Raw genomic sequence first — 27,313 nt, forward strand, 5'->3', positions numbered from 1 at the left:
TCCGGCCCCGCCGCTGGGCGGGAGGAGCCGCCCCTGCGCCTCGCCGCTCTCGCAGTATGTGCCGGTTACCTGTAAATCACAGACTGCCGGGTCCTGAAAGCCCGAGCGCTCCTTAACAACGCGTAAATAATGGAGGACAGGCAGGATGAATGAGTGCGGCGGGCGGAGAGCGGGCTGAGCTTCACCCCTGACGGATCGGGGCGCCAAGGAGGTGAGGGGCAAGAGGGTTTGGGTGAGAAATCATGGGCTTTAAAGGGCACCTCGGAGCTGACCGTGCTCGGGGGACAGGGGGAAGGGGAGTTGCCCACCCGAGGGCTTCATCGGGACGCTACCAGGGTGTGGGGTGTGGGGGGCTCCCGGACTGCCCGCAATACCCCCACCCCCGCAAAACAGCTCAAAAAAAAAAAAAAAAAAAAAAAAAGAAAGATGCGGGGGGGGGGGGGGGGGGGACCTTTTATTGTTACTGCAGTTGTTCCCGGCGTCCCCGCCCGCCTCCCCGCCGGCGCTCCGCGGTGCCAGGATTTCCCTGCAGCCCGCCCTCCCCGCCCGCAGCGCCGCCGGCAGCGCCGCCTCCCGCGGCAGCCGCTCGCCGCCCGCGGCCCCGCGCCGCGCCCCCGGCACACGGGGCGCCGCCGCCCGCGCACTGACAGACGCTCGCAGGTGCCGCGCTCGGCCCGAGTCGCGGAGGGGCGGCCCCGCTGCCCTCCCGGCTCCGCAGCGGCGGGACGGAGATAGCTCGGGAGGGAGGAGCGGCGCGGGAGCAGCGGCAGCGCCGTAAGTCGGGGAGCGGGGCGGGAGGGCCGCCGCCGCCGGGCTGCGCGACCGGGACGCGACGCTGCCCCTCCTGACTTGCGGGGCGGCCGCGGGGGGCTGGGAGGGAGGCTACGCATTTCGGGGTAGCCAGTGTTTAGCTGCTGGGGAGGTTCATGCCCGAGCTATCGCTTAGAAGGACTCGGGGTGTTTCTACATCGCTGAAATTCCGAGCTGAAATTCGCCCCTGTATCGGTTTAAATTTCCATACCAGTGTGTTTTGGCATACCTGATTTTGTGCCCGTGCCTTGGAGGCAGAAGGCATACCCAGCCTACACCTCCTGAAACAACAGGCTGCGCCCCTTTTTGTGCGGTGTGTCCCCTTGCGCCGCCGCGCCTTGCTGCGTGGGGCTGAGATAACCGTGCGCTGGAGTGCGCTGCTCCCTGCCCGGCCGGGGCTGCGGCTGCACCGAGGGCAAGCTCTGCGCTGGGGCAAGTCAGTACCCCGTGTGATGCTGGTTGTCGAGCTAAGAGTTCAAGTCGGGAAGTCAAATTTGAGAATTTGGGTTGGGCTGCAGATTAATAGAAAGGACTTGATTTATTTTCAGTTGAAATTTAAAAGAGACCAAAATAGAGGAAGCAATTAATTTAAGACTTGCGTCACTGTAGATTGTTGCTATGTTTTAAAAATAGGAAGAAGGCTTATTATGAAATGTTTAATGTAACAAATATGATCTTGATCTCTTACTTTCTTTTGAAAAATATCTGGGAGGGAGGCAAGGACTCATGCATAGACCATTAATTTCAGTTATATATAGGTTGTAAGGATGTAACATTGTTCAGGAAAATGCAGATGAAAAAAATCAGAAGGTTTAAGGCATTAAAATCTAAAGCTGAACAATTCTTTAGATACACACTACCAGAAATCTTATAATCCATGTTCTATGGTTCAGATGTTTAGAGGAATGACAGAGATACCAAAAAAGGCATCATGATACTCAGCGCAATTCTAGAAGCAGAATTTTCTCGTTCCCTACAGAAAAGGAAAGCACATTTCTGGAAGCAAGAAGTGACAGATGTGGCATCTTGGCAGCTGGCTAAACATAAAAGCATGTATCAGCAGGTGATTAGTGTTGCAAGGATTTATTTTTAAAGTGTCTTGTACTGAAAGGTTTCAGCCTGTTTTAGCATTAGCAGTAAGATTTAGTTGCACTCTGTGGTGTGTTACAAATAGCCTTTCAGCAGAAACATTCAGAAAAGCAAGAGAAAGCTCCTATGTTCCAGGCACTCCTTGCTTTGAACATTTGTTTTGCATTACAGCATGTGAAGGAGAGGAACTGAGCAGGTTCTTTGGTCGGTATGATAGTACGGAAGGGAATGATTTTTTCCTGGCCTCAGCATAAGCCAGCGGTATCTGGGAAGGAAACAATAGGGCCTATCTTCTCCTTAGATTAAAGGTAATCACAGTTACTGTTGTCTGGGCAGCACCTTGTACATCCACAGAGGTAAAAACCAGGCTGCAGAAACTGCCTCTGCCCCTCTTCTCTGATTGGTAAAGCCAGCCTGAATCACCAGGAGGTGGCCTGGGTGAATTGCAGAAAAGAAAGAGATGGATATCACCTAAGAGGCAGCCCTGAGCCACTCTTTCCCTGAGGCAGCAGCAGCGTGGGTCTGCACCATCCCTGTTTGCCTGCTGTGGCTAGATGTCACATTGACTTGAAAGAAGCATCTAAAACTGTTCCAAACCACTTGTATCAGCTTTGCTCTGACCAACAAAAGCCACGGTTCGTGGCAGAACATGCTTTGCTGTCAGCTTTTCGTAATTAGGGAGCCTGCTTTGGTTTATAGTCTTCTGACCCAGATGGCTTCTTCTAGAAGAGATTCTGGTCCTCTGCCCAAGTTTTGACAAATAGTTAGGGGAAGAAAAGAGAACTTGCATTTTAAAAAATTTCTTTCTGCCACGCAGAATTTGTTGTCAGTTTCTCCTTTACTTCTTGCCAGTGAGACCATGTGTGTCCCAGGGGCTTAGCAATGCTCTCTGACCAGTTCTTTTCTTCTTCCTCACCCTGGTTAACAGAATTGCTTTGGATCAGGTCACCTCATGCCTATTTGGCCTTTCATAATGATGTAAACCACCACAGGCTTTTACCCTCCTCCATGCAAATTTTACTTTTTGGAAACAAACAAAGAAAGCCATCTTTTTTTTAGGTTTTTTTTTTTCTTTTCCCCCTCTTATGATCGCATCAGAGTAAATATATTTTCTCAAGATCTGAACCATCTCATGGAGAACTCTCCTTCCCCCAGTGATAAAAGTGAACTAATTGGGTGGTCTGTACCTAAAAGCCACGGTACCTCCATGGGTGCAGTGCTTATAGGCAAGGCAGTTGGCTGAAGGTGTTGTTTGTTTGTTTGTGTGATAGCAAGGTGAATTTCCCTAATAACCTGAAGTCTGAACTTAAGCAAGGATGTGGGAAGAATTGTGTTCAGCTGTTGGGTAGAGGACTGTTTTTCAATGGTTTCCTCTCGCTAAGCAGACGGGTTAGTAGGCAGTGAAAGCGGCTCAGGGGTGCTAAGGGATGTGTCTGGGTGGAGCAGTGAGAACAGAGTTCTGGCTCTTCTGCCGAGTTCAGTACATCCTGTGTGAAGTGTGAAGCAGGATGACAGAAAAAGGTGCAACAACTCATGAGCTCAAGTAAAGCTTATGCTGAAGAAGAGGCACACTTCTAGTGTTATTAAAATTTCTGGTTGACATTCATGCATATAAGCATTGCTTACAATATTTTACACTCATAATTGACATTCCTAATGTTATTGAGCAAGGATGTTGATCCAGCATGGTGACTGCTGGGAAGGTGAGTCTGATGGGAGCAGCTGGAACTGGCTGACAAGACTAACTTCCTCATAGTTCAGGGGTTAAATCAAGACCCAGTAAAGCCTCAGGAAGCACACTGCCAAGATAAAATGGGATGATTACAAGAGGACAAAGTTGGCCAGGGTGACAAGATGTATTTATACCTTTACTTAGTTTCATTGATATTTGTGGAATAAATAGTCAAATATAGAAACAAATATTTGTCTTATCGTTTTACCACTAGTCAAGTCTGCAAGAGCACAGCTAGTCAATAATCTTTGTAAGCAACTGAGATTTTTCTTTTGAGAGGCTAGTGAACTGCTGAATGTATTTTACTGCTTTTTGTGTTGTGCTTTTGTTTTTTAAAGAGGAAAGGTAAGCCATTTGCAGGCCATTTACAGGCTGAGCCTACAGCCAAGTAGCACTTTTAGTGCCTAAAACTCTGAAAATGTGAGAGTCGTTTTTGAATGCTCATACTAAATTGTATCGTCATGATCTTAGTAGGTTTCAATGCAAGACCATTTTACTGAAATGTATATATAGCACAAGTAATTTGAATTACAGTTATTCTTATCTTTGAAATTAGCGAGTCTTGCAATACTCTTAAAACTTGATGACCTAGTATCTCATGAATGCCAGGGAGCCACATTAAGGTTTCAACCCCCACTATGTGTGGTAAAGCAACAACATACAACTTATCTATGTAAATGTTGTGTTCATGCTGTTTTTACTTGCACAAAATAATAGAGAAAAGCTCACCAAATCTGATACACTGCTTTGATTTCTATCATAAAGGTCAATGGGGAGCATGTTAGATAAGAAATTAAATGGACTGACACTGTGAGTTTTTGTGCTGGGTCTCATTCTGAACGAGCTAAGTGAACTTTTCTATGATTACATGTAAACAGCAGCTGACCTTCTGTAGAGATACAAGAGCTGATGGCAAGCTGAGACTAGGTATGACTTGCTTAATCAGGTCTGCAAGCTTGTTTAGGTACATTTACATGGCAATTAATTTTTTTTTAAGTCATCTGTAAGAACTTTCTAAAAATAAATACTACTTCATATCTTTGCTTGGAAGATCTAAAATGTAGGGCTTGGTGTATTTTTTTTTTCATCCCTTTGAAATACCAGGTGTTTCAAGTCCCTTTCTCACTATTTTGCTGTAGAAACTTTATATGTATCTGAGGATTTGTGTTGTGCCTAAAACAAAGGAAACAGGTATTGAGTCTTCATTCCAAATGTGGGGTTTTTTGCTTTATGAATATTAGCCACTAGCATAAAAATAGTAAATAAAAGCAAACTGTTAGTCTGAAATTTCCTTTTTTCCCTCCCTGCTAAGAAATCTATACATTATAACATTCAAGTCAAGCAAACCCAAACCTCTAAAGCCTGTTTTTCTGGTAAAAGCAAGTATCCATAAGTTGGCAAAAGCCTGTAGAAAATGGTGATACATATATAAGTGCATTAAGGTCATGTTATTTTTCATAGTTCTCTTGCCTTACATAGTATGTGGGGTGAATTAGGTGACATAGGAAAAAAGGAAGATCTGTTTGAAATTCTGGGCTAAAGCTGAAGCCCCTGCTCTGTCATAGTTGTTTTGGGTGGTACAGATGATGAAGGAATCCAATGATTCCACAAATAATACAGTCTTGGGATTTTCTAACTTTGTGTTCTTTGAGTTTGTAACCTTAGTGCTCTACATATGATATTTCTAATTATGGGGTTCATAATTCTCAGTGATACTCTGCAAGGAAGATCAAAGGTGCTTGGCTGCTACCACAGTCAGCATCTCTGAAGCCTTTCTGCAGAGAGCTGGTGAAACCAGCTCCCTAGCCAGCAGAGCTCTCAGTCACCCTCTTCACCAGGAGAAATCCAAATCCCTGTAAGAGTATGAATAATAAATCTTAATGAAGAGGAGGCTAATGTTTTCTTATTTTTTTGTGGTTGTTTTTGGATTATTTGGTAAACTATATTTTGGTTAAAATATGTTTCCAAAGGATGGTTAGATTAGTATTCTCATGTTCAGATTTCAAATGATAGCCTAATCAATTGGAGTTTTATGAGGTCCATGTGATTTGAAGCATTAATGTGACTCCTTGATTCTTTGAGAGTACATGTTTCTGTAACCACAAAGAATAAAAAAAAAGCATCCTTGAAACTGGAAGTTGCACATGCCACAGTGAGGATGAAGAGAAAAGGTGTAGATTCTGCCTTTTGTAATGTCATGTAAAGGCCAGCCATGCCATTTCTGCCCAGCACTGTGGTTCTTGTAAAGGCACTTTACTTTGGCTTTTCCATGATTTGTCTCTATTCATCTGGAGGATGGTTTATGGCTGTGTAGTTTCCGTTTGAAGGATGCATTGCTCCTAGAAGTAATGTTAGGGGTTAGCCCAATTTAAGGAAGGTTTGAACATCTATGGTATCAGTGTTTCTGCTCTGGATACCATGGATTACTGCTCTTGATCAAGTCTAGGCTGTTCTTTGCTTGCTTGTGACTCCTGTAGCAGATGACCTTGGAATAGTAACCATGGTTCATAGGAGGGTAAGATGTAATGCATCTGGGGGTCTCTTCTGTTTGATTGTTTGCAAACCAGATGGGAATATAGAAGTGAAGAATGGAGTAGCATGTCCATGCATAGGCTGTATATATGGCATACGGGATTGCACTTTGCTTCAGTCCAAACAGTTGGAGTGGAAAGGTGAAATGGGAGGAAGGTGATGTTCACAGCAGCTACAATTCTGTCGGTATTCCTTGCCCCAAAAGGCACAACAGGTGAAGAACCATCTTCTGTGAGATGCTATTGCTGTCATTTTATATGTGTATAATTCTTAATATACTACATACCTGGCTTGTGGTTAGGGGTGTGATGCTGCAGTAGTACAAATTTGTAATAATTCACTTTGGTCATGCTGCCTAGAAGGCAGGAGTGGCATCTAGTCAGTTTGATGAAAGACTTAAATGCAAAGGTTTGCTCGTTACTGTTAGCCTTTCTGCTTAACTTGTTTCTTATTAGTAACAGCAAAATAATCAGTGGCACACAGAAATCCTCAAGACTGAATGGAAAATCTATTGTTAGGAACAAAGATAGTGGACTGAGCAGACCAGTAATTTGTATGGCTGTTGCTCTGTTTTGCATGTCCCTCCCCACTTGCTTGTTATGATTTTAGTGGAAAGAGAGGCTGTGTTTCTTCTGGTTTTCTCTTTGTGTACCTTCAGGCAGTATGAATACCCATCTCAGGCTCTGGAGTCTTTCAGATAAGATCCCCTGAGGTCAACAGCAAGGACAACAAAGTAACCCATTTGATAGCAGTGGACTGTACAGCTCTCTTAAAAATGCATGCTTCTGGTCCCAAAGAAAAAAGTTACAATAGCAAGAGTCCAAGAAGGTTATTAATCTGTAGGAGTTTGTAAAGGAATTTGTAAGGACAAAAATAAAACCTGTCTCTCCAAATGGAAGTGCTGAATAATCATGCAATTTATGCTGTGGACAGTTTTCACATTTTTGTCTCAGAATTAATTTCACTGTTAGTTTCAGTAGTTATTTTGCCTTGAGAGTACAACCATGCCACTACCTTGGCAGAGAAATAAAAATCATAAATCAGGTATTTTGTGGCATGGTATAACATTTTGATTACTGGGAGATGCTCTGACAGCTGTATAGGAGGAAGTGACAGAATTGTTATCTAATGAAGCAACAACAGAGAAATTGGAGGCTTTTTGACATTGCCTCTGGTATGCACAGTATATCCATTCAAGTGTACATCTTTAGGTGTATCAAATAATCTCTGAAAATACAAATATATAATCTGCATATAACTGAAAAATCTGCAAGGAAAGAAGCAGGCTTCAATCTCAAATGAACAGTCTAAACATGCAAATTACTCCTGTTGCTAAATTCCAACCAATTTTCCTGCATCAAACCTGTGTAAATGTCTTTGTTCCTTGCATCTGTGAATAAACCTTAATTCCTTCCCCACAACCACTGTCCTCCATCTCCTGGTTCCACATCCCTGGTTTTTATGCAGAGATTCCATCACTGATCTGAATTTGGGTTGATTGCTATTCCTGCCAGCTGAATTGTTTGTGGGGATGGAGCAATGTAAGCAATGAGGGCTAATATTTTCAATAGACTGGACTTCAGAAGGTTCTAGGTGTCAGACACCAAAGCTACTGAATCTTGTAAAAAATTATACACTTTAACACCTTGACATTGCCTGTCCTGGTAGTTCAGAATGACAGGAAAAGACACATTTAAAAGTACAGAAGTGCCAGATCCTGTTAGCAATGTTGTGGATTTTCATGGTTTGTATCTGTAGGAGTAAAGGACCTTATGATACAGCTGGGGAGTAGAATTAGATCATTTTGTTTTATCTCATTAGAGAAACAGTTTAAAAACTTTGGTGAAAATTCTCCTACCTCCTAGTCCTCCCAATAAACACAGATGGCTGCAGAAGAGGATAGAAAATGTTGAATGGCAGTGTCAGATATTGATAAACAACTCTGAAAATAAGCCTTAAAATGGAAGCTTTCAACACAGCTGAAGTGTAGGTGGACGTGTTGAAAAGGCATCAGCTGAGAAATTGTGTGTATTCTTTCTGTAATAAAAGTGGTATCTGCAGAAGCAGGAGCAGCTGTCTGTATGTGTGTACATTTAAGATCCATTACTGAAATGGTACCAGATGATTTTTCAGGTGTTCTGATTCAGTGTGTTCTTTGAATCCATCTGCTGAGGTAGCTGGTGGTAGTTATTGGGCTTTCCAAATTTCAAAGTTTGTAATTTTGGGATAAGTATCCTGAAAGTACAAATATGGTCCCAAAGTCAAGTTTTGCAATGGTAACTGTACAGAGGAGATGTGATTTGAGAAGAAGTTAGAGTTGTATTTTCAAGTTCAAGAACTGTGTGATTGATTTTTTTTTTTTTTTTGTGTAAAAGTGAATGAAGCCACATAGACTATTTTTAATTGTGTGTTTTTCTTCAAAACTGGGTATCTGTAGTTGGACATGGATTCCACTTGATCATGGATCTTAGATACCCTTCTTAGACAGTTGTACTTCAAAACGAACAGGAAAAAGTTAGCATTTTAAAGAGGCCTAAGTTGCTGTGAAATGGGTGCCCTTCTGCTTGCACAGTGTCAAAGGAGGAACAGCTTTTAAAGCTTGCAAGATGTCAAACTGTTAATGGCAATTTGACAGGACAGAATTTATTTCGTTCTCCATGCAGGATTTGAAGTAATGTCCAAAACAGAGATCTACTAATTTTTTCTTTTTTTCTATTTCGTGCTGAAAGATGAAAACTTTACAAACACAACAGTTTTGATGAGAGGTCTATTCTGATAACTGCCAGGAGATTTGTCCTTTCAACCTTCATATTCATCTTGATGGCCAAAGAAACAAAATCTGTGGGCAGAAATGCTCTAAAAATTTAGTGTGGTGTTACTGAGATAAAAATACTTTTCCAAATACTTAATTCTTAAGAGAAATGCCATGAATTTAGGGAAGAATACTGTTCATATCTTGAATGATGAAAGTCAGACCAGACCACTGGGAACTTGCTTATGACAAGCTGTAGGCCTTTCCTGAATCATTATCCAGTTCTGTGTCAGTAGGACTCCTGGCTCTGCCTGAATTGTTTGAATTAAAGAACAGTAATTTCTTAAAAAACAAATAAAAAACTAACAATTATTCAAATACCAGAGAATCTACCATAAGCCTGAGTAAATTGTTCTTGCTGTTCCAAAAATGTATATTTCCTTTATAATTGCTTTGACTAGCTTCAGTCTAGCAAACTGAAACTAAATAGTTGGACTTTATGATCTTAAAGGTCTTTTCCAACCTTAATGTTTCTATGCTTCTATGAAATGTAAGTGATAATGTCAGTCTTGTGGCTCTCCTGGAACTTTGTTTCATGAACCCTCTTGGAATTGTGGCTACAGGAACTGGACATAGTGATAGCCAAATACAGAAATACTGGATCTTTCAGTGCCCTTGCATGCAGCAGGGAATTGCACTAGTCCCTTATGACTACAATTCAAGAGGATGAGGTTCAGCCTGGTTAACTCTTCTGGCCTCTTATTTCTGTTTCTCAGCACAGTCCTCCTTCCTGAAACTGTGGCCTTTGGGATTTAGTCTTCCATTTTAAACTTGAGCGCATGACTAGGGCTGCTGTTAAAACTCAAGTGGCTTGCTGGGGTTCAGATACCAGCTCGAGGTGGTTTAACTTGACAGGTAACTGCACAGCACACAGCTGCTTGCCCACTCCTTCCCCACCCAGTGGGATCTGGAGAGAATTAGGGGAAAAAGGGTGAAATTCATAGGTTGAGATAAAGACAATTTAATAGGACCGAAAAGGAATGGATAATCATAAAACAATTCAAATGTACAAAACAAGGGATGCACAGTGCAGTTGCTCACCACCTGCTGACCAATGCCCAGCCAGTTCCTGAGCAGTGGCCCGTGGCCACCTTTCCCCTGGTTTGTATCCTGACCATGATACCATATCCTGTGGGACATCCCTTTGGGCAGTGGAGGTCAGCTGTCCTGGCCATGTCACCTCTCAGCTTCTCCCCAGCCTACTCACTGCTGGGGTGGAGTGAGAAGCTGAAAAGGCAGTGACTTTGTGTAAACACTGCTTAGCAACATCTGAAACATCGGTGTGTTATCAACATTATTCTCACCCTAAATCTAAACACAGCACAACACTGTACCAGCTACCAGGAAAAAAATTAACTCTATCCCAGCTGAAATCAGGACACAGTTGATCAAGGCCACTCTATCCCTCAATTTCATTTTCTACCTGTTGATTTTCCCCTTTGATTCTAAGTGTTCCAGTACAGATCATCTTAGGGTAGTTTTCAAACCAAAATGGATCAATTCAAGGCAAAGAGTTTAAAGAGTACTCCCTGGTAATGCAAGCTTCAAGTCCTGCTGAGCAGAAAGCCCACACAACTCCAAATGCCCTTAGAAAAAAGCTACGATTTTTCTTTGTATCATTAGTCTGACTTGGGAGTGGCAGTACCTTTTAGGGCCTGCAAATGGAGAGAAACTCCTATGAAATCAGGCGTGTTAAGCTCCTGTGTAAGAACTCATAATTGATCTACGATCTTGTGACAGCTTAAAAAAAATATTTGTGGTTTTCAGTGGATGTACTGGGCTAAAAGAAGAGCTGTATATATTGCAAGTTGTCCTTCCACTGAGATGTACCAGTTTTGCATCTTGTAATCTATTTAGTAGAGCAAGAGCTTTGATTCTGATCTAGTTTGCAGCATAGCCTCCAATAATTACACTGATTCAATTACTGTTGAAGGAGAAAAGATGTAAACTAGTGACTCAAAAAGTTATCTTAGTTGTTTTCAAAGCTATCAGCAAAGTGTTTGACCCAGGAGCACATGGCTATTTCTGGGTACATAGGAAATTACAGAATTTCAATGGAAAGCTCAAGAAGAATGTTTTGGTGTCTGACAAAGCAAGTGAAAAAATTTTCTGTATCTTCTGCATAAGAAAGGTAACTAGCAAGAGGTATTAAGGCAGTTTTATTATTTATTAGCCTTAATCAAGTTCTAAAACAGCAGTCAGTTTGTCTGTTGGATATTAAGTCACTGGGAACATAATACCCCAAATGCAAGTCAGGTCAAGAGTCTCTGGATTTTTCAGGTATTCATAATTTTTTGCTTTTAAAGTTGAGATTTTGCTTTAAGATGTAATGCTTTTTCAGCCTCTTGGCGCCCTGAGTGAACTTGCCTGCCTTGTTTCAGACAATTTGAAACACTCACTTTGGGAGGTGTGAACTCAATCACAGCCATTAATCTGGGAACCTGGTGACTATAAAAAGTTAACTGCTTTCCTGCAAGCTGCTAATGTCTTGTACTTGGAGAATTTTAGCTTACTGACTAGGTGCAGATTTTTTTCTTTTCATTGTTGTTTGTGCCTTTTTCCTTTCCTATGCTAAATTGTCTCTTCCCATTTTTGTCCTCTCAAGTGAATGGGTTATGGTCTTTCCAGGAATAGAAGTTTAACAGCAGTATATCCGTGGCTGGATTTTTATTTAAGAAGATATATATTTAATTTTAATTATTGTAGGATGAACCCTATTTAGTGCTGTGTTCTGAGGGAACAAACAAAAGGACAACAAAATTCCATTTTACTCAAGGATGTGGTTTAACTTAGGAAGCCTATGACTATAGCAACAGGGGTGTTGCTGAGCTACTTTTTACATTGGTCTCAGTAGCTGTTGGTGAACTATTTATTACTTTCCTCCAGTAAGGATTTCCTTGGGCTCCAAGAAAGAAGCCCAGGTATGCTGCCCACTGTTTCTGCAGCCAGAAGGAGCATACCTCTGGTGAATCCAGGTTAGCAGGCATGTGCACAGGGAAAGAAAGAATGCCCCTTGGGTGATATCTTCCTTTTAGAAGTTACTGTACATGCCTTTTAATGGAACTATGTTTGAGTCTTTTGTTTATGGTTTTTCTCCTCCTTTCCAAGGGAGCTATATCCAGAGAGCCTGTGGAACAGGCCCTACATTATCCAATAATTTCTTCTGGCCCAGTACTGAAGCAGCAGCACTTGAAATGTTGATGCCCTACTTGAATGCAAGTTCCCTCTTAAACTTCTTGAGTATAGTGTCTCTGCTGTTGTGTAATTCAGGGAGTTATAGTTTGTTCCTTGCCTTTGTTTCCACAGATGCTATCTCTGTTAAAAGAACCATATGGACAAGAGAAGAGAGGCCTACACTGTTCCTTAAATTAATGCAATCCTCATGCATTGTTACACTATTACATGTTGTTGGGTTTTTTGCTGGATATGGTTTGGATTTGAGCCCAGGACAAGGAAATTGACTTCAGTTTTTCTTCCTTTGCCGGCAGTAAGAAACTCAGGAATACCTGTCTGCTTATTTAGGTGGCTTGGTTTCTGACCATCTTTACATTGCTTTTGTTTTCTGAGTTGGTGTTGCAGTGTTTCTTTTGTTGTTGTTGTGTTTTATTTTGCTTGATTTCCCTTCTCCCCCAGCAGAAGTTTTTGTCAGCACTGTAGCTGTGTTGCCCTGGACTCTAAAGCAAGTCATCTTTTCTTAAATTTTTAAGGATGGTAAGCCACACTAAGCAATGTAGTGCTTCTCCCATGTCTTGAATTTTGACTCCCTGGAGCTTGAAAGAACCATTAGAAATTTGCTTTAAATAGCCTGCAGTAAAGGTAGCATTTCATCTTACCTATTTATTAGAGGATTAAGTAAATAAATATGCCCTTTACATGGGAAAGTAGGTCCCAGAATTATGTTCTTTTATTTTTCTGCCTACACACCACTGCTTTCCACACCAGTTGTATGTATTGGTACATTAAGGATTTGCAGCATGTGGTAACAGCTCATTCTTGGTCAATACCGAGGTGCATCCATGCCCAAGGGGATTGCTACACCTCATTTCTGTGCTGCTAGAGTTGTATGAACAAGATGAACAGAGCTTTAACAGTCCCGCAGCAAGTGTCACAATGCAATATAAAGCCCTGGTATATGTGTGAGTGCTCCATTTCAGAACCAGCTTCTCTCAACTCTGAAGTAATTACTGCAACCTGTATAAAGTATAGACTCAGTACACTTAGCTGGTATTGGTTTAGTCAGACCTAAACATAACTTTTGCCTTGTGCAACACTTTGCTTCTCCCACCTGTCATCTCTGTTTATTGTGAGGGGCAAAAGGGTAAGATTGCTAAATGGTGAGCTGAGGCATTGCTAAAAAGACAGTTGTTAAATTTGAGTTGAATTTGGCTGTCAGATACCTGGTAGAGGTCTCTTCAGTATCCTGAGAGTGGAATGCCACTGCTGATCAGTCTTAAACCTATGGACAGTGATTTTGACAATGGATTATGTATGTAATGGTCGCCTTCAGAATCTCTCTCCCCTTTGATCTCCCTTGTTGGAAGTACCATAAGGAACACAGTAACTGGTGCTGAGGAGCATGTTTAGCACTTACTTGGCATTTGTAAAGGAGTGAGAGGGACCTGCAAATATAGGCTCCTAGCTCTGCTTCTGAGGTAGGAGGAAGGGAAAGGAGTTGTCTGTTGACTTGATCTTAAAGGTCTTTTCCAGCCTGAATGATTCTATGATTCTATCTGGCCTGTGAGGGCTGCAGAGAGGTGCAGCTGGGTGTTGGCATCTGTTACCTAATGTCTAGCCTAGTTTCTGTTGAAATATCGGATTAATTTTGGGGTTTTCATTAATGTGGGTTTTGGAACAAATTAAATGTGACCAGGGTCCCAACAAGGATCTGAAATCTGTTTTCTGCTGAAGAAGTCTATATACAAATGAAGAGCAATTTGCATCATTAAGCACATGCTTCACTCGGGATGCTCAACAGGGGAACACTGGGACAGAAATTGCCTCGTGCAGTGCTTTTCTTATAAGGTGGGAGACACTTAAGCCCAGTCCGTGCTTTGTCCCATCTGTATGTTCTTTTACAGCCTTTTTGGAGAGGTGGTAGTTGTTTTACAGCAGTCTGAGTTCGGTGTGATCCTCTCTCCAAAAGGTCCTTGCATCTCGCGTTTCTTTAGATACCAACTAGCATCTAGACATTCTCCTTCTCCCCAGGCATCCTCCCAAGGATTTACAGTATTTTAAAGGTGTGTTGAGAGGGTTGGTTCGAGTAGGAGAACTCATAAAAGTTGTAACTCGTTTCTCGCAACAAAGACAAGTTGTTTTGATTGGTGTTACGCCACCGTGTTTGTCAGTGTCGATTTATGTAAGGCTTTACATAGGATGCTCTGCAATGAGTTTGTTTTCTGGTAGTTTGTAATCCTTTCAGGCCAGCTAACATTAACGAGCGGCAGCATTACTGTGGCTGGCTTTCTTTTGATCATGCACAGCCCTAGTCAGGAAATGGGTGAGGAGCATGAGTCATGATTACATTACCCTAATGTGACTGCCCACTAGAAGTTTTCTTTTTGCTGCCAATATGCCTTCCCTTGACACTACTTCTGAAAACAAAACGTCCATTTTGGAGCACTTTGAAATATTGACCTTTGAACAGAGAGATTTATGTTCTCTTGCAGTCTCAAGGCAAAGCTCTAAGCAGGAGCCCCTGCAGAGAGCTGAGAGAAAACGAATGTCTGCAAAACACTTTTCCAGAAGTTTGCAAAGACACGACTTAACTTGCAGTACACTGGGTCTGCTTGGATCCAGCATGCTTCCCTGACCCATTTACTTATCCTCTCATGTTGCCTGCACAGGCAAGCTCCAAGTCCAGTCTGTACAAGGGCTGTCATCTCATTCACCGTTTGGCTTAAGCTTTGTCTTAGATCTGTACTTCTCTTTTGAAATATGGCTACAATAATGGGAAGATAGGTGCTGAGTGCTGGCTGATGTAAACCCTGAGTGTTGAGAAGGTGGCTTTAGTGGGATTTGAGACAGCAGTATTTTGGACAGTTTAATTAAATGTGTGGGATTTAGAGTGTGAAAGAAATATCGGCTGCTAATCAGTAAACTAGTTTTAGCACCGAATTGCCACTGTGCACTCTGGATATTCAGACAGTACACCTCTGTACAAGTGCTGGGTATGTTAATTTCTTTCAAATTAGACTCATTTGCTCTGACCGGTTTTAAAAGCAGTATGTGAAATACGACTATTGGCACGAAGTGTGAATTCACCCTGATACTACTTGATATATTGCAGAAAAAAGGAAGTCTGATCAGTTGAGTACGAAGCATCTCAAGGCAGAGAACCAAATGTCTTGAGAGAAAGTGGGGACCCCTTCACTGCTGCCCAGTGTGGTGCATCCCTGTGAGTTGGGGCACATTGCAGGTGTCACTGACGTGTTGCAGAGCAGCACCAGAATATGACATGTCTTCCAGTTGTCACTTATTCTTCCAGATTCCTACCTCTGCTCAAATGGTGCCTCCAAATAGTGGAGCTGTTTTGTCAGAAGCAGAGTATAAACTCACTGTGAAGATGTAATTTCTGGGTTTTCCCTTTTGTTTCATATAAGGGTGATAAACCTTAGCTGTACTAACAGTATACTTGAAACTGCATGTAGATAATAAAATTTTAGAAAGCCCTATTTGCTGTGTGATTTCAGCCCCATTTTTAAAGGGGGCATGAGTTGGACCAAAAAAGTAATTCAGTGAGGATTTTTTTAATCTATTGAAGCATTTCCTTTCTCCCATCTACCCCAAGGCCATCAACTTTGCTCTCATCCTGATGACCATTCAACTCTCTGAAGGGGGCAGAACTGCAGCAGAGCACAAGATTCATCATTCTTTTGTGTAATTAAAAAAATAAGTCCTGTGCAACTTTAGATTTTTCTGTATCTATATATCTCTACCTCATTTTAAGTCTTTGCTTATAAAGGGCTCTCTGGCTTTCCAGTTTGTTTTAAAACTAGTTTATCAGCCACTTAAAGATGGTCAATACTTATTTAAACACTCTGAAAAATGAATAATAGAACTGGTGATTGTGATATGCCTGTGTCACTTCTGTGTTTTAAGAAGATGATAAGGAGTATTTGACTTAGAGATGAAGCATATTTGAGAATTGGAGGTCAGGAGTTCAGGGTAGGGTTTTGTGGGTTTGGTGGTTGGGTTTTTTTTTTTCTTGAAACCTCGGAGGATACTTATATTTTAGATTGCCTTTTGTCAGTAGCCAGCAATTATGGAAATTTTAAACTAAGGGTCTTTTCCAAAAATAGTGTGAATATATTAAATAAAGTTAGAAAAACTTAATTTCAGTATAAGAGCAGTCTTGGGAACCCTAAGGCAGAAACAAGTGGAGCTACAAAGCCATTTTTGCATCAGGAGTGCATAAAGTCTGGATGTAATTCCTTGGACGTTTTTCCTTGCAGGAGAGCTGGTTGAGGCTTGGCCAGCCCTTCTGCCACAACTCCTTGCTTTCCAACAGTGGTGTCTCAGGAGATAGCTTAGCTAATGAAAGGCCTTTTACAGCAGAGAGAAGCAGTCTCACACCAAGCCTAGTGATTTTAGATTTCCTTCCTAGTTAGTTTTCAGCTTGTTGTGTGCTGAACTGGCCTGTAAGGGGTCAAGTGTGCGTACACGGTAGGGGGGGAAGGAGAGAATGCCTTTCTGACAGCAAGTTATATTGGGCTTGATCTCTCTTGAAGCACTGCCATCAGGCAGCTGCAGCTGTTGCTAAGCCTGTCCTGTAAAGTGAGTCAGTGGAGAGGACTGCGGCTGTGACCAGTTTGAAGTGTGACTGTGGTCCGTCTGCCTGTGAAGGGCACAAGGAACTTCGGTGCAGAACCAGGAACCAGCAATGTGCAGTGAGGAGTCCAAGGTGGGAACTTCTCAAACCGGCTTTGGGAGCAGAGTTGAGCTGAGGAACTACAAGCTCTGTGTCAAAAGAGAAAGCCATCTATGCTAACCTGCCCAGAATCACAAAGGGTGTGGAGTGTGGATTCCTAATCCACTTAAACTGATCTGAGTGCTGGCTGACATCGCAGGGGACAGTTGAGATTTCAACCAGAGCAGTTTGGCAACTTTTGGGTGGCACATCGGCTCGGCTTGTAGGGGTCATTTTTTTGGCCCATTTCATGTTTTTCCCTATGGCTGAAGAGAATGGATGGACAAGTTTTTAAGCCTGTCCATCTGGTGCCGTATGGGTTTATGGTAGCCAGCTATTTGCTCATGTGGTGTGTGACTCTGTAGGAGGAGATGTGTGACTGTGCCTCAGCGTGCAGTCTGATGTAGCATAACCTCACCGTGGCTGGCTGCGTTATTAACGTGCTCTGCTGCACCTTGTGCTCACATGCACCTCTGCCTAAATCTGCATGGGCTTGTGCTCATCCAGGTTTTGGAAGCCAATGAACTATATGGTATTAAATCTCTATGTATGAATGTACCAGCCAACAAAGCTAAGGAGAAGGTAGTGAAAAGGGACCTGTTTCCATCCATGAAGCTGAACAACAGAATACAGTGAGCTCATGAAATCCTTGTCTCTGGAGAAGAGGAGAAAAGAAAGGAAGATTTTTATTGTTCTAGAAAAGATGCTAACTTTTCAAAGCTGAAAGTAAGCTGTGATTCAAACCTGTTGAAAAGTTAAAAAAAATACTTGATAAAAAAGAGTTATTAATTACTATTCTAACAAGTGGTTGTAAGCACAGTTGCAAAAATAGACTGTGTAAGGCATTTATTTTCTTATTTCATCACAACCAGATTTTACAAATGTTAGTCCTCTACAGTGTTAACAAAGCAAGTATTAAAAATATTTAGAATCTCAGAGTAAATGTCAAAATAAGTCAACATCAAAGAGGGGTGTATTTCTACTGATACAATGCAAAGATTTATTTATATGGTATGGGTTGCATAGTATATTTATGAGCATCTTGCAAATAAGTACAAAATTGCTGTAGTACAAATTGGCAGGTGATGGATATTGGTGAAGTATATTGGTGAGGGAGACAGAGAAAGCTCAACTGATTTGTTGATTTGCAGCTTGAGCACATTGAAATAAAATGTTTCTCTTTCTGAAGTATGGCATTACTTTTTATCCTGTAGAATGTAAATCCAGTTTATTTGCTGGAGAATGATAGTTTGGAAAGCTTTTTAGCTTTTCTCTCCCCCAAGGAAAGGAGTAGAGTCTTACTGGACAAACAGTGTAACATGAGCACTGCCACTGGCTGTGCTGCCAAAATTTGTTGATTAAATTAATATATTTGTATATTGATCCTAAAAAAAAAAAAAAAAATGGAGATGCCCACTCTGAACCAATAAAAAGCAAGGATAACAAATTCTACTTTTTCCAGTATAATTTATTCTGCCTGGAGAACTTGTTTTTATTATACCAGCACAAGAATTCTTAAATGGTTTGTAATATAATTCTACCCTGTAAATACAGGAAAATTCCTGTTGTAAGAGGATGAGAATAAGAGCAGAAGTATGATCTTGTTTATAAACAAGGCAGTGATGATGGGAAGAAAGAAGTGATTTTTATCTTCATATATGCTGTTAGGGAGAATTATATTGAAATATTGTCATTAATTCTGATCTGCTTGGAAAACAATGTTGAAAAATTGGAGGTGGTTCAAAAGAGAGAAGGAGGGACACCAGAAGGCTTAAAGTTATTCCCCCACTATCACCACATGAGGAATTCCCCCTGTTCACTTTGTTCAAAAAGGATGACTGAGAAACAACCTGGTTAGTGTTCAAGTACCTTAACAAGGATGAAGGTTTCTGGTTGATAAAGGACATTTGTAATCTCAGACTGATAAAGAACAAAATAATAACTAGAGACTGAGGCCAGTTGCTCAAATTAGACCTCTTTTTTTTTCCTTCCCTCCAAATCAGCTTTGCTGTCCTTTGTTTCTTTTTACTACAAGCTAAATACTTAAATAGATCTAATACTTCATTCATTTCCATATAATATATGAATACTTTAATGGTTTAAAATTAGTTGAAAGTGTTCCCTGGTTTAGTTAACATGATTTTCGCAAGGTTGATCTGTTTGAAAGAGTGCTGAGCAGGGTGGCAAGAGTTAAATGAGTCAATAATTAAAAATCAAGAACTTGTTTTTCCTTTGTTTGTAAATCTAGGTTTTAGGGGGGGGGGGGGAAGAGGGAGCTGCTGGAGAAATGGAAGCTATCTGGAGAGAAAGGCACTGTATGCAGCCTGTCCCTGTCTGTGCTTACACTTAGTGGCAATTAACCCTTCTTCGAGTGGACAACTCACAGCTAGGGTACTATTTGTCTTTGATTTATGTGGAAAAGATTGTTTTATGACAAGGGAAGTCAAATTATATGCTTGTGTGATTTTTTTTTTTGCCTTTTAAATTTTTTTTTTTTTTATCCACAGCTAGAATAGATAAAATAACTTATTCTATTAATCAGGACTCAGATTGGAACAGGGAACAATTTAGGTGCATATTCTCTGATGACTGACCTCTGTGAAGTAAATTAATGGATGTAATTTGCATGTATGGGGAATTTTAAGAGAAGGGTGGACAAATACCTTCACAGCTAGCACATGGCATCTCTGTCTTTTTAGGGCAATGTAGAAATGAATCAACTGCAACATAGCGTCAGGTCTTCTCTTGACCTGTGCTTCTGTAGCTGTGGAAATTATTTGGGATTTTTTTTCCTTCATTTTCTAAATAGTGTATGTGATGGCACAATGAAATAGGTAAGACTTGATCCAGGAGAGTCAGTTGAGTGCAGTTGAGAAAATTATTTGAACTGAAGTGTGTTTAGCCTGATTGTTTTTATAAAGTAATTAAATCTGTAGCTTTAATCAGGAAGGTTCCAATTCTTTGATGAAAGGAGAAGAAAAGGAGCCAAGGACTTTCTAACCTGATCAAGGGAAGTTGACTTTAATACAGATGAATTCAAAGGCTCTGCCTCTTATAAACAATGTAAATTTAGATAAACAGTCTGGAGGGAGAAGTGTTAGCGCCTGATGTGGTTTAAGCTACTTAGAAGGTAGTGGCTTTATAAGTGGAGAGCTGGTGATCTGGTCTAGAAGTGGACAGACTTGTGGCCTCTTGTCTTCAGAGCCTGATGGTTGATAAGGATACCTGAGTCCCCAGAAGCATAAGAGGTAAGCTCTGTGGTGCATCATCTGATGCTTTTCTTGTACCTGAGGACTTGGTTATCTGGGAGTGTATTTCACTAGCATTCAGGAACTGTGACTGCATGACTTCAGGCCCCTGATATAAAACCAGTAAAAATGTGTTTTACACTTGATGCATACTTTAGACATAGTGAAAGTAATTGACCAGGATGTTCTTAAGTTTGTTTGTACTGCTGAAAGCTGCGATAGCTAAAACCTAAAATGAAGCCCTAAAGTCTAATTCTTCTATGCTTGCAGATACTTCATCATGTAGAAAAGTTGCAGCTGCTTGTTGCATAGTTTTGTCTGTCTTTTGCTATGTTGCTGTGCTTTCATTTGCCTATTTAGATGATGTATAGACTCAGTTTTCTCTTATTGACTTGCTCCACAAGGTAATTAATTTATATTTTAAATTATGCTTTGGAAAGGCCTTTCTCTGAGTTTCACATGCTTCTAGTCAGTGATGTGTAAGGCAGAGCCTTTGCAAGGGAGAAAGCCCAGAGACTTCCCAGCACACAGAGTCACTTCTGGCTCTGCTCTGTGGAAATGTGATTTTCTTTCTCTAATTTCTTTGCTAAAGGATCTAGGTTTCTTGGGATGTGTGCACAAATAAAAGTTTGCACTTTGACCCTTATTTGTCTCTGGCTTTGCAAGCTTAGCTGTTGAGATATTTGCTGATAGTCTGTCTTTTTAAAATGGAGACTGTGGAATAAGCTAAGGCATCCATGGAAAACTTTGAGCTGTGTGGAAGGTGATGATTGCTGAGTGGACAGAAGGCAGATTGAGAAGCACCTCTAAAAATATTGGTCTTTGTTACCAAGCAAAATACTTATATGAGAGTGTGAAGTGATAGGAATGAAAATGAGCAAATCCTACAGCCATACTAAAACTTTAATTTTCACTGGGCTGAAATTCCTCTGGTTTGGCTCATGCTAGGATCTTGTTAGGAGAGGGGATATCTTTTCAACTGGAATGAAAACCCTTTCATGTTGTTTTTATCTTAAATTAAGGTCTTCCACTGTAGGCAGTCCAGGATTGCAGACTTCTGGTTTTCTGGTAATTTCTCACTCAGCTTTCCAATTTAGCTATACAATCACTTGGTTACTGAGCTGAAATTAGTCAAAACAAGAGACTTTTTTAGCAGTAAGATCTGAAAAGGTCTCATTTTAAGACAAGGAGAAATTTATTGTGTAGCCTGATATCAAGACTGGGTTGTGTTGTGTCCCTTCTCTTAGCCCATGTGCCTTTGAGATTCCATCAAATCTTGTTGAGTGCAGGTGTTAAGGTGTTAAGATTCTTGTGAAAATTTTGTGGACTAATTTTTGTCTTCTAGGATATTTGAGCTGGAAACTTAATTTTGTTAGGTTTTTCTTCATTTGCCAAAGATTTTTTTTTTCTTACTAAAAGAACTACTATATGCTATATGTTAATTATTTATATGGATTCTTCCTTATTTAATTGAAAATTAAGTATGAATAAAAATAGTATTTTAGATTTAGTGAATATATCCAGATTTATTTGTTTGAAGTATCTATAAATCTGTACTCCTTTAGGCAGTAGTTGACAAAGAGGATAGGTATGCAGAAACAAAATGCAGTTGCTCTGAAGCTGTGTTATGTTGTACATGGAAGGCCTGTCCATTGAGAAGGGAGCCCTTTTCTTTTATTTAAAAGGTGTAGTTTGCAGATTTCCAGTACTGTGGGTACTGAAATCTGCTGTAAGAATAGCCTTTGTTTTCAGCAGAGAAAATGGTGCTTGCACTAAGCATGTAATTGTGAAATTTCTTCTGTTCAAATGTAAAGCCTCTTGCACTGGCCAAATGGAAGGCAAGGCTTTCACAATTAAAGGGAGTGCTGTATAGAGAGGGTTTAGAATTCTTGATATTGGAGTCTCTTGCAGCAGCATCATCTCAGGTAGTGTGGTTTTACACTGCCCCTTACTGGGGCTGTCGCGTAGTGCAAGAACTAAAGGAGATTTGGATCTCCAAAGTTTGTGCTGCTTTCAGAGTTTCTGTATTTTTTCCCCCTAAGCTATAAGCTAAATAAAATATAGTGCTTTTCTTGTATGTTAAAATGGCCTATTTATACCTAGGAGTTATTTTACATTTTCTTTTTAATATTTCCTGATGTTCAGATGTTTCATTGTGTCCTTCAAGTTTTTTTTTAAACCTCCCTGTGGAATTTGGTTGGATAATGGTTTTTGATACAGATCCTAAGTGGTGGGAGCCTTGAAAGCTTTGAATGAGCTACCATTTATCTTTCATTTTTAAACTAGTGACCAACAGGCGTGACTTTAAGACCACATTGTCATTACATTGTCATTAATTCAAATTAAAAGACCTTAAAGAATGAGAAATTAAAATCAGAGGGAATTTGGCCTGTTATTTCCAGGAAGTGAGATAGAGCTGAGTCCCCTAGATAACTGGTAAAACAACCTCACTATTCATCTTTGTTTGATAATAGTCTTCTCTGTAGAGTTGAGCACATTTTTTTTTTTTTAGGTAAATGAGTTGCTTGGGCAGAGTGATAAATGGGGGGAAACAATGCAGTGAATTTTAGACCTTAAAACTGCAGGGTTGATTTGACTGATCAGTTCTGTTCCCATTGCAGGTGGCACATACAGAGATCTTATTCAGGAATTTCTTTTGTATCTTGCAGTACTGCCATGGAGTAATGTGAATCTCTTAGTATATTGTAGATTCTGATGAATTACCATTTTGTTGTGTAGGAGGAAGCTTTGAAGTGCTTTTAATTGATTGATGCAATCAATTGTATTTTCATAATTGATCTTAAAAGTATAAAATGCCCTCATAAATTGAAGGCCAGGCAATCATATTTATAAGGCTTTCCTGTTTCATCTCCCCCAACATCAAATTATTGAACTTCTTTTGTATTTCAGCTTTAACATGTTTACATCTGATATATTTTGTGGGGGAGGGCTCTTCAACATTATCAAAGTGCAGTAGATACCTGGTGGGTAGTCAAAAAATCCAAAGCACTGACCTGGCTAGACTCCCAGCTTCCCTTGTGACGCACAGTTAAGTACCCAACTGTAGGAACTAATTACTGTGGTTAAAGGATTTGTTAAAATGCATAAATGCTTCTTGACAACCTGGGTGTGTAGTCATACAGGGCTAAGTTTTAGACCTGGTGATTTGTACTGGGCTTAATTTGGTGAAGGAAAAACCCTGCCAGGGCATAAGTAAAAGGCAGCAAAAGCAGCCCTTGTTACAGCCAGCTCCCTCCTCTTATGATATGGAACAGTCTTGCTGTGTGAAAGCTGTAATCTCCTTTGCACAGTGGGGGTGGTAATGGACATAGGGTGACGGATTTGTAGCTGAGTATTCTAGTGAGAGAGGGGGATCTGTGGTGCATGGACTTAATAGAAGAATGTATAAAAATGTCCAGGAGAAAAAATGATGTGTTAATTCTGAGAGGGTCCAAGAGTTAGGAACTGACACTATAAGGAAGAAATATGCCATTAAAGTACTAAAAAAGAGTGGTTTTCAATAGCTTTTTGACTTAATAGCATGTTAGCCCTTGTTAGCTCTATCAGACCTTTCAAAGACCACATTCTAGTAGGACAACATGGTTTGCAGAGACTGTTAAAATTGGTTGCACAAAGCAACTCTAAATCACTGTGGCCTCGTGATCTGCATAATTCATGAGCTAGTCTATAACGAGTTGCTATGAAGAATTCATGTAGCCTAAAGAATATAGTCACAAGAATCAGTCTCCTCTAAAGCACATGAGTTTGGATGTTCCTAACAAACTGTAAAGACCTGGATGTGCTCTTCTTTCTAGTTCCTAAAGCTATCTGTTTAAATGGGCACAATTACTGGAGATGTTACAGTTTGTGAGTGTTCCAGCACTAATTGGAAGTATCTGAATGCTAATCTGATTACCCAGTTATCTCAATCAAGGGAGTCTACTCCATATCTAAAACAGTTTTCTGAATGACTGTCAGCTTTCCTGGATCTACCAAAAACTTCATGTCGTTGAATGTTATAAATGTGTTTCTTCATGTGTTCTTAAAGGTCAGCATTTTGAATGCCACAATAGGAGAGGAAAGATTGAGATAGTGATATTTATCAAATGAATTGTGCTCAGCAACTGTGTCTAAAAAGTCTGACTTCAAAAAAAGCTATGGAGTCAGAGAAAGGTTAGGTGGCCCTTGTTAATCTGAACTCTTTTATCCTGCCTAATGAAGGGAAGCAACATCATAAAGCAAATCTGTAGGCTGGAACTGTCAGTACCATTACTAATTTTGGAGTTTGGTAAAAACAAGACTGAATGAACCATGAAAAATTAATGATAACCTTATTTTGTATCCCATGCAGGTTTTCTCAAGTTGAGGAAGTAGCAGGGCATTTGGTTGGTACCTGACCCCAAAACCTGTGCTCTACCTTGCGAAGAGCTGATGTGGGAGACATTTACCTTCACATACTCCACAGTTCTCTGCATCAGAAGAGTAAGAGTTTGTGTGCAAGGGTGGTTCAAGATGATGATGTAACATTGCTAACACTGAAGGTCTCCTGAGAAGAACTGGCTTTGTAAGAGGCTTCTCCTTCCCTTTTTTTTTTTTTTTTTTTTTTTAACTACTTCTCTCAGAAACTACAAGCAAGATGCCAGCCAAGACACCCATCTACTTGAAAGCTGCTAACAATAAGAAAGGGAAGAAATTCAAACTAAGGGATATCTTATCTCCTGATATGATCAGTCCTCCGCTTGGAGATTTTCGTCATACCATACACATTGGAAAAGAGGGACAGCATGATGTTTTCGGAGACATCTCATTTTTGCAGGGCAACTATGAGCTGTTGCCTGGAAATGAAGGTGAAACCAGACTTAGCCAGTCTGGTATCCACAATGAATTCTTAAGGGCAAACAGCACTTCTGAATCCATGTTTACAGAAACTCCATCACCAGTGCTCAAAAATGCTATTTCCCTTCCTGCCATTGGGGGTTCTCAAGCCCTTACGTTGCCGTTATTGTCACCAGTGACATTTAATTCTAAGCAAGAATCCATCAGGTCATCCAGAAATCCTAGGCTTAGCTGTGAGCCAGTAATAGAAGAAAAACTGCAGGAGAAAGGAAAAGAGATGGAGGATGAAGAAACGTACAAAGATGACATATGGGGGCAAAATGGTTCTTCTTCACATTTTACCAACGGTAGCGACAGTCACTCATCCAGCTTTTCTGAACGATGCACGGATTGGCAAACAGTGGATTTACTGGATGACAGTCGGCTTTCATGTGAACTAACCAAGACAAAGTCTGAAGAATCCCTTTCAGATCTTGCAGGCTCCCTTCTCTCATTACAACTTGACTTGGGGCCCTCACTTTTGGATGAGGTCCTCAATGTAATGGACAAGAATAAATCTTAGAACTGGTACTCCCTTGCTTCTTTATAAGTGATTCACTTTAAAAAAAAAACAAAAGACCACCATTCAAAAGCAGATGCTTAAAAATCAGCTGTATTTGCAGTTGTATGATGAATTTTCTAAAAATATTCTTAAAATACTATTTTTTTACCTATTGTTTTTCATGATTTTTATTACACTAAATTGTCATATCAGGAAGGTAAATTGTAATAATCAGTTTCAGCAAATACAAAATGTTTTTAAGTACCAGTATTAATGATCAGAAACTTTAAAAACAGTGTTTGAGGATGATGCTGATTGTGACATTTGCTTAGTTCACTTCTACAGGCTTCTGAATATGTGAGAATCTCTTAATGTCAGAAAGGAGACTGATACTAATTATTCACTTTTATAAGTTATTACAATATCACTTTACGTGTAGGCCTCTTTCTAGAACCTTGTGTTTGAGGGTTTTATAGTGTTTCTCTTCATTTTCCATAGTACCATTTCTGTTATAAATTCACCATAACTACTTTCTTGGTCTTATACTGCAGCTCTGAATTCAGTTGTGAACAGTTTGAAGGCTTTTTTGGCTTGAATAACCTGGTCCAGAGTCTCAGTTGCTTTAAATGAGTATGCACAAATTTACACAAGTTGAGGCTTGGGCCTGACACTGTATATGAAATGTTATGTTGTAAACAGGTGACACATGCAAGATATTATGGTTAAATTATTTTAAAAGTTGAAATACATTTTCTGTGTGCATATTGGCTTTTTACTGCAGAGCCTACACATACAGTATCTCATCAAAATACTTGCTTGGCATTATTGGTGCTCTTCTGAAAATTGTATATTTGTGTGTTTGAAGAGAAATATGTATTAATAGTCCTTGCTTTTTTCTTCATTTATTTCCACAACATGCTTAAACTTGCAACTGGTTATTTTACTTTTTGAAGAAGGCACTGGTTATTCACAATGCTAGTGATGTGTGCAGCAGCAGCCAATGTTTGCAAAATGTGGATCCTTCAATACAGTACCTACATGGATTGCATAAATACCTTGTGCAATACAATAAAAACCCCTTTAAATTGTTGTGTCTTTGTGATTCACTACACAGCCTCACCAAAACACAAAGTTTAGTTTTCTGCTGTAAAGAAACAGACTAGTTGCAGAAATATGAGACCCACACGCAAATCAATTCTAACTTAATTCAGTTGATTTCTCCAGTTTAGTTCCTGAGGTTTTAAGGGCAAACTCCAAGCAGATAGGACCCTCTGGAATATATATACTGATTTAAAGTAATGGGAGATAAGAGAGTAATACTTTGGACCCAGTGAAGGTAGTGGCAGAGTTCCAGTAGCTTTCACTGAAGTCTTTAGGTAAAATCCCAACACAGTTTGTAGACTGTTCTTCATTAGATAACTTTATTTATCTGTATCTTCCTATAAGAACATGTACCTCATGGATTATTTAGTACATATTATTTATCCTTAAAATTTCTAGGGGATCAATGCCCAATAATGTTCCTTCAGCATGTTTTAGGAACACAATCTTAACCCCTGTTAAACACATCTGTTATTGTAGCTGCATGTCTCATTAATGCACAGTCTCCCCCATATTATTCCTGTAAGTGAGGAAATGAGATGTAGAATGCCCAAGAACTGTTTATTTTTAAGATAATGTTTAATTGCCTTTAACTTCATATTCTCTGTTTGTAAGCCTGTATTGAATTTCCAATGTATTCATAATCCAAGAAGAATGGTGATGACTGTGGTGCTTTTTCTGTTTTAGAAATTAGGTTCAAAGCTCT

General features: G+C 40.2%; 1 protein-coding gene across 2 annotated transcripts; it reads left to right on the forward strand.

Annotated features, from left to right (window-relative positions):
* Positions 1-75: 75 nt before the first annotated feature.
* Positions 76-26,594, forward strand: CDC42EP3 (CDC42 effector protein 3). Of its 2 annotated transcripts, none has more exons than XM_054279766.1 (2): positions 76-211; positions 24,481-26,594. In XM_054279766.1, the coding sequence occupies exon 2, from the start codon at positions 24,766-24,768 to the stop codon at positions 25,525-25,527; it is 762 nt and encodes a 253-aa protein (XP_054135741.1). In that variant the 5' UTR covers positions 76-211; positions 24,481-24,765; the 3' UTR covers positions 25,528-26,594. The 2 variants fall into 2 exon arrangements, with proteins under 2 accessions (XP_054135741.1, XP_054135740.1); XM_054279765.1 differs by lacking the exon at positions 76-211 and adding an exon at positions 661-774.
* The last annotated feature ends 719 nt before the right edge of the window (positions 26,595-27,313 follow it).

The sequence above is a fragment of the Melozone crissalis genome, unplaced genomic scaffold (assembly GCF_028551555.1).
Source record: "Melozone crissalis strain CALT ecotype California unplaced genomic scaffold, PUWL_Pcris_2 ptg000027l_1, whole genome shotgun sequence".
Taxonomy (NCBI): Eukaryota; Metazoa; Chordata; class Aves; order Passeriformes; family Passerellidae; genus Melozone; species Melozone crissalis.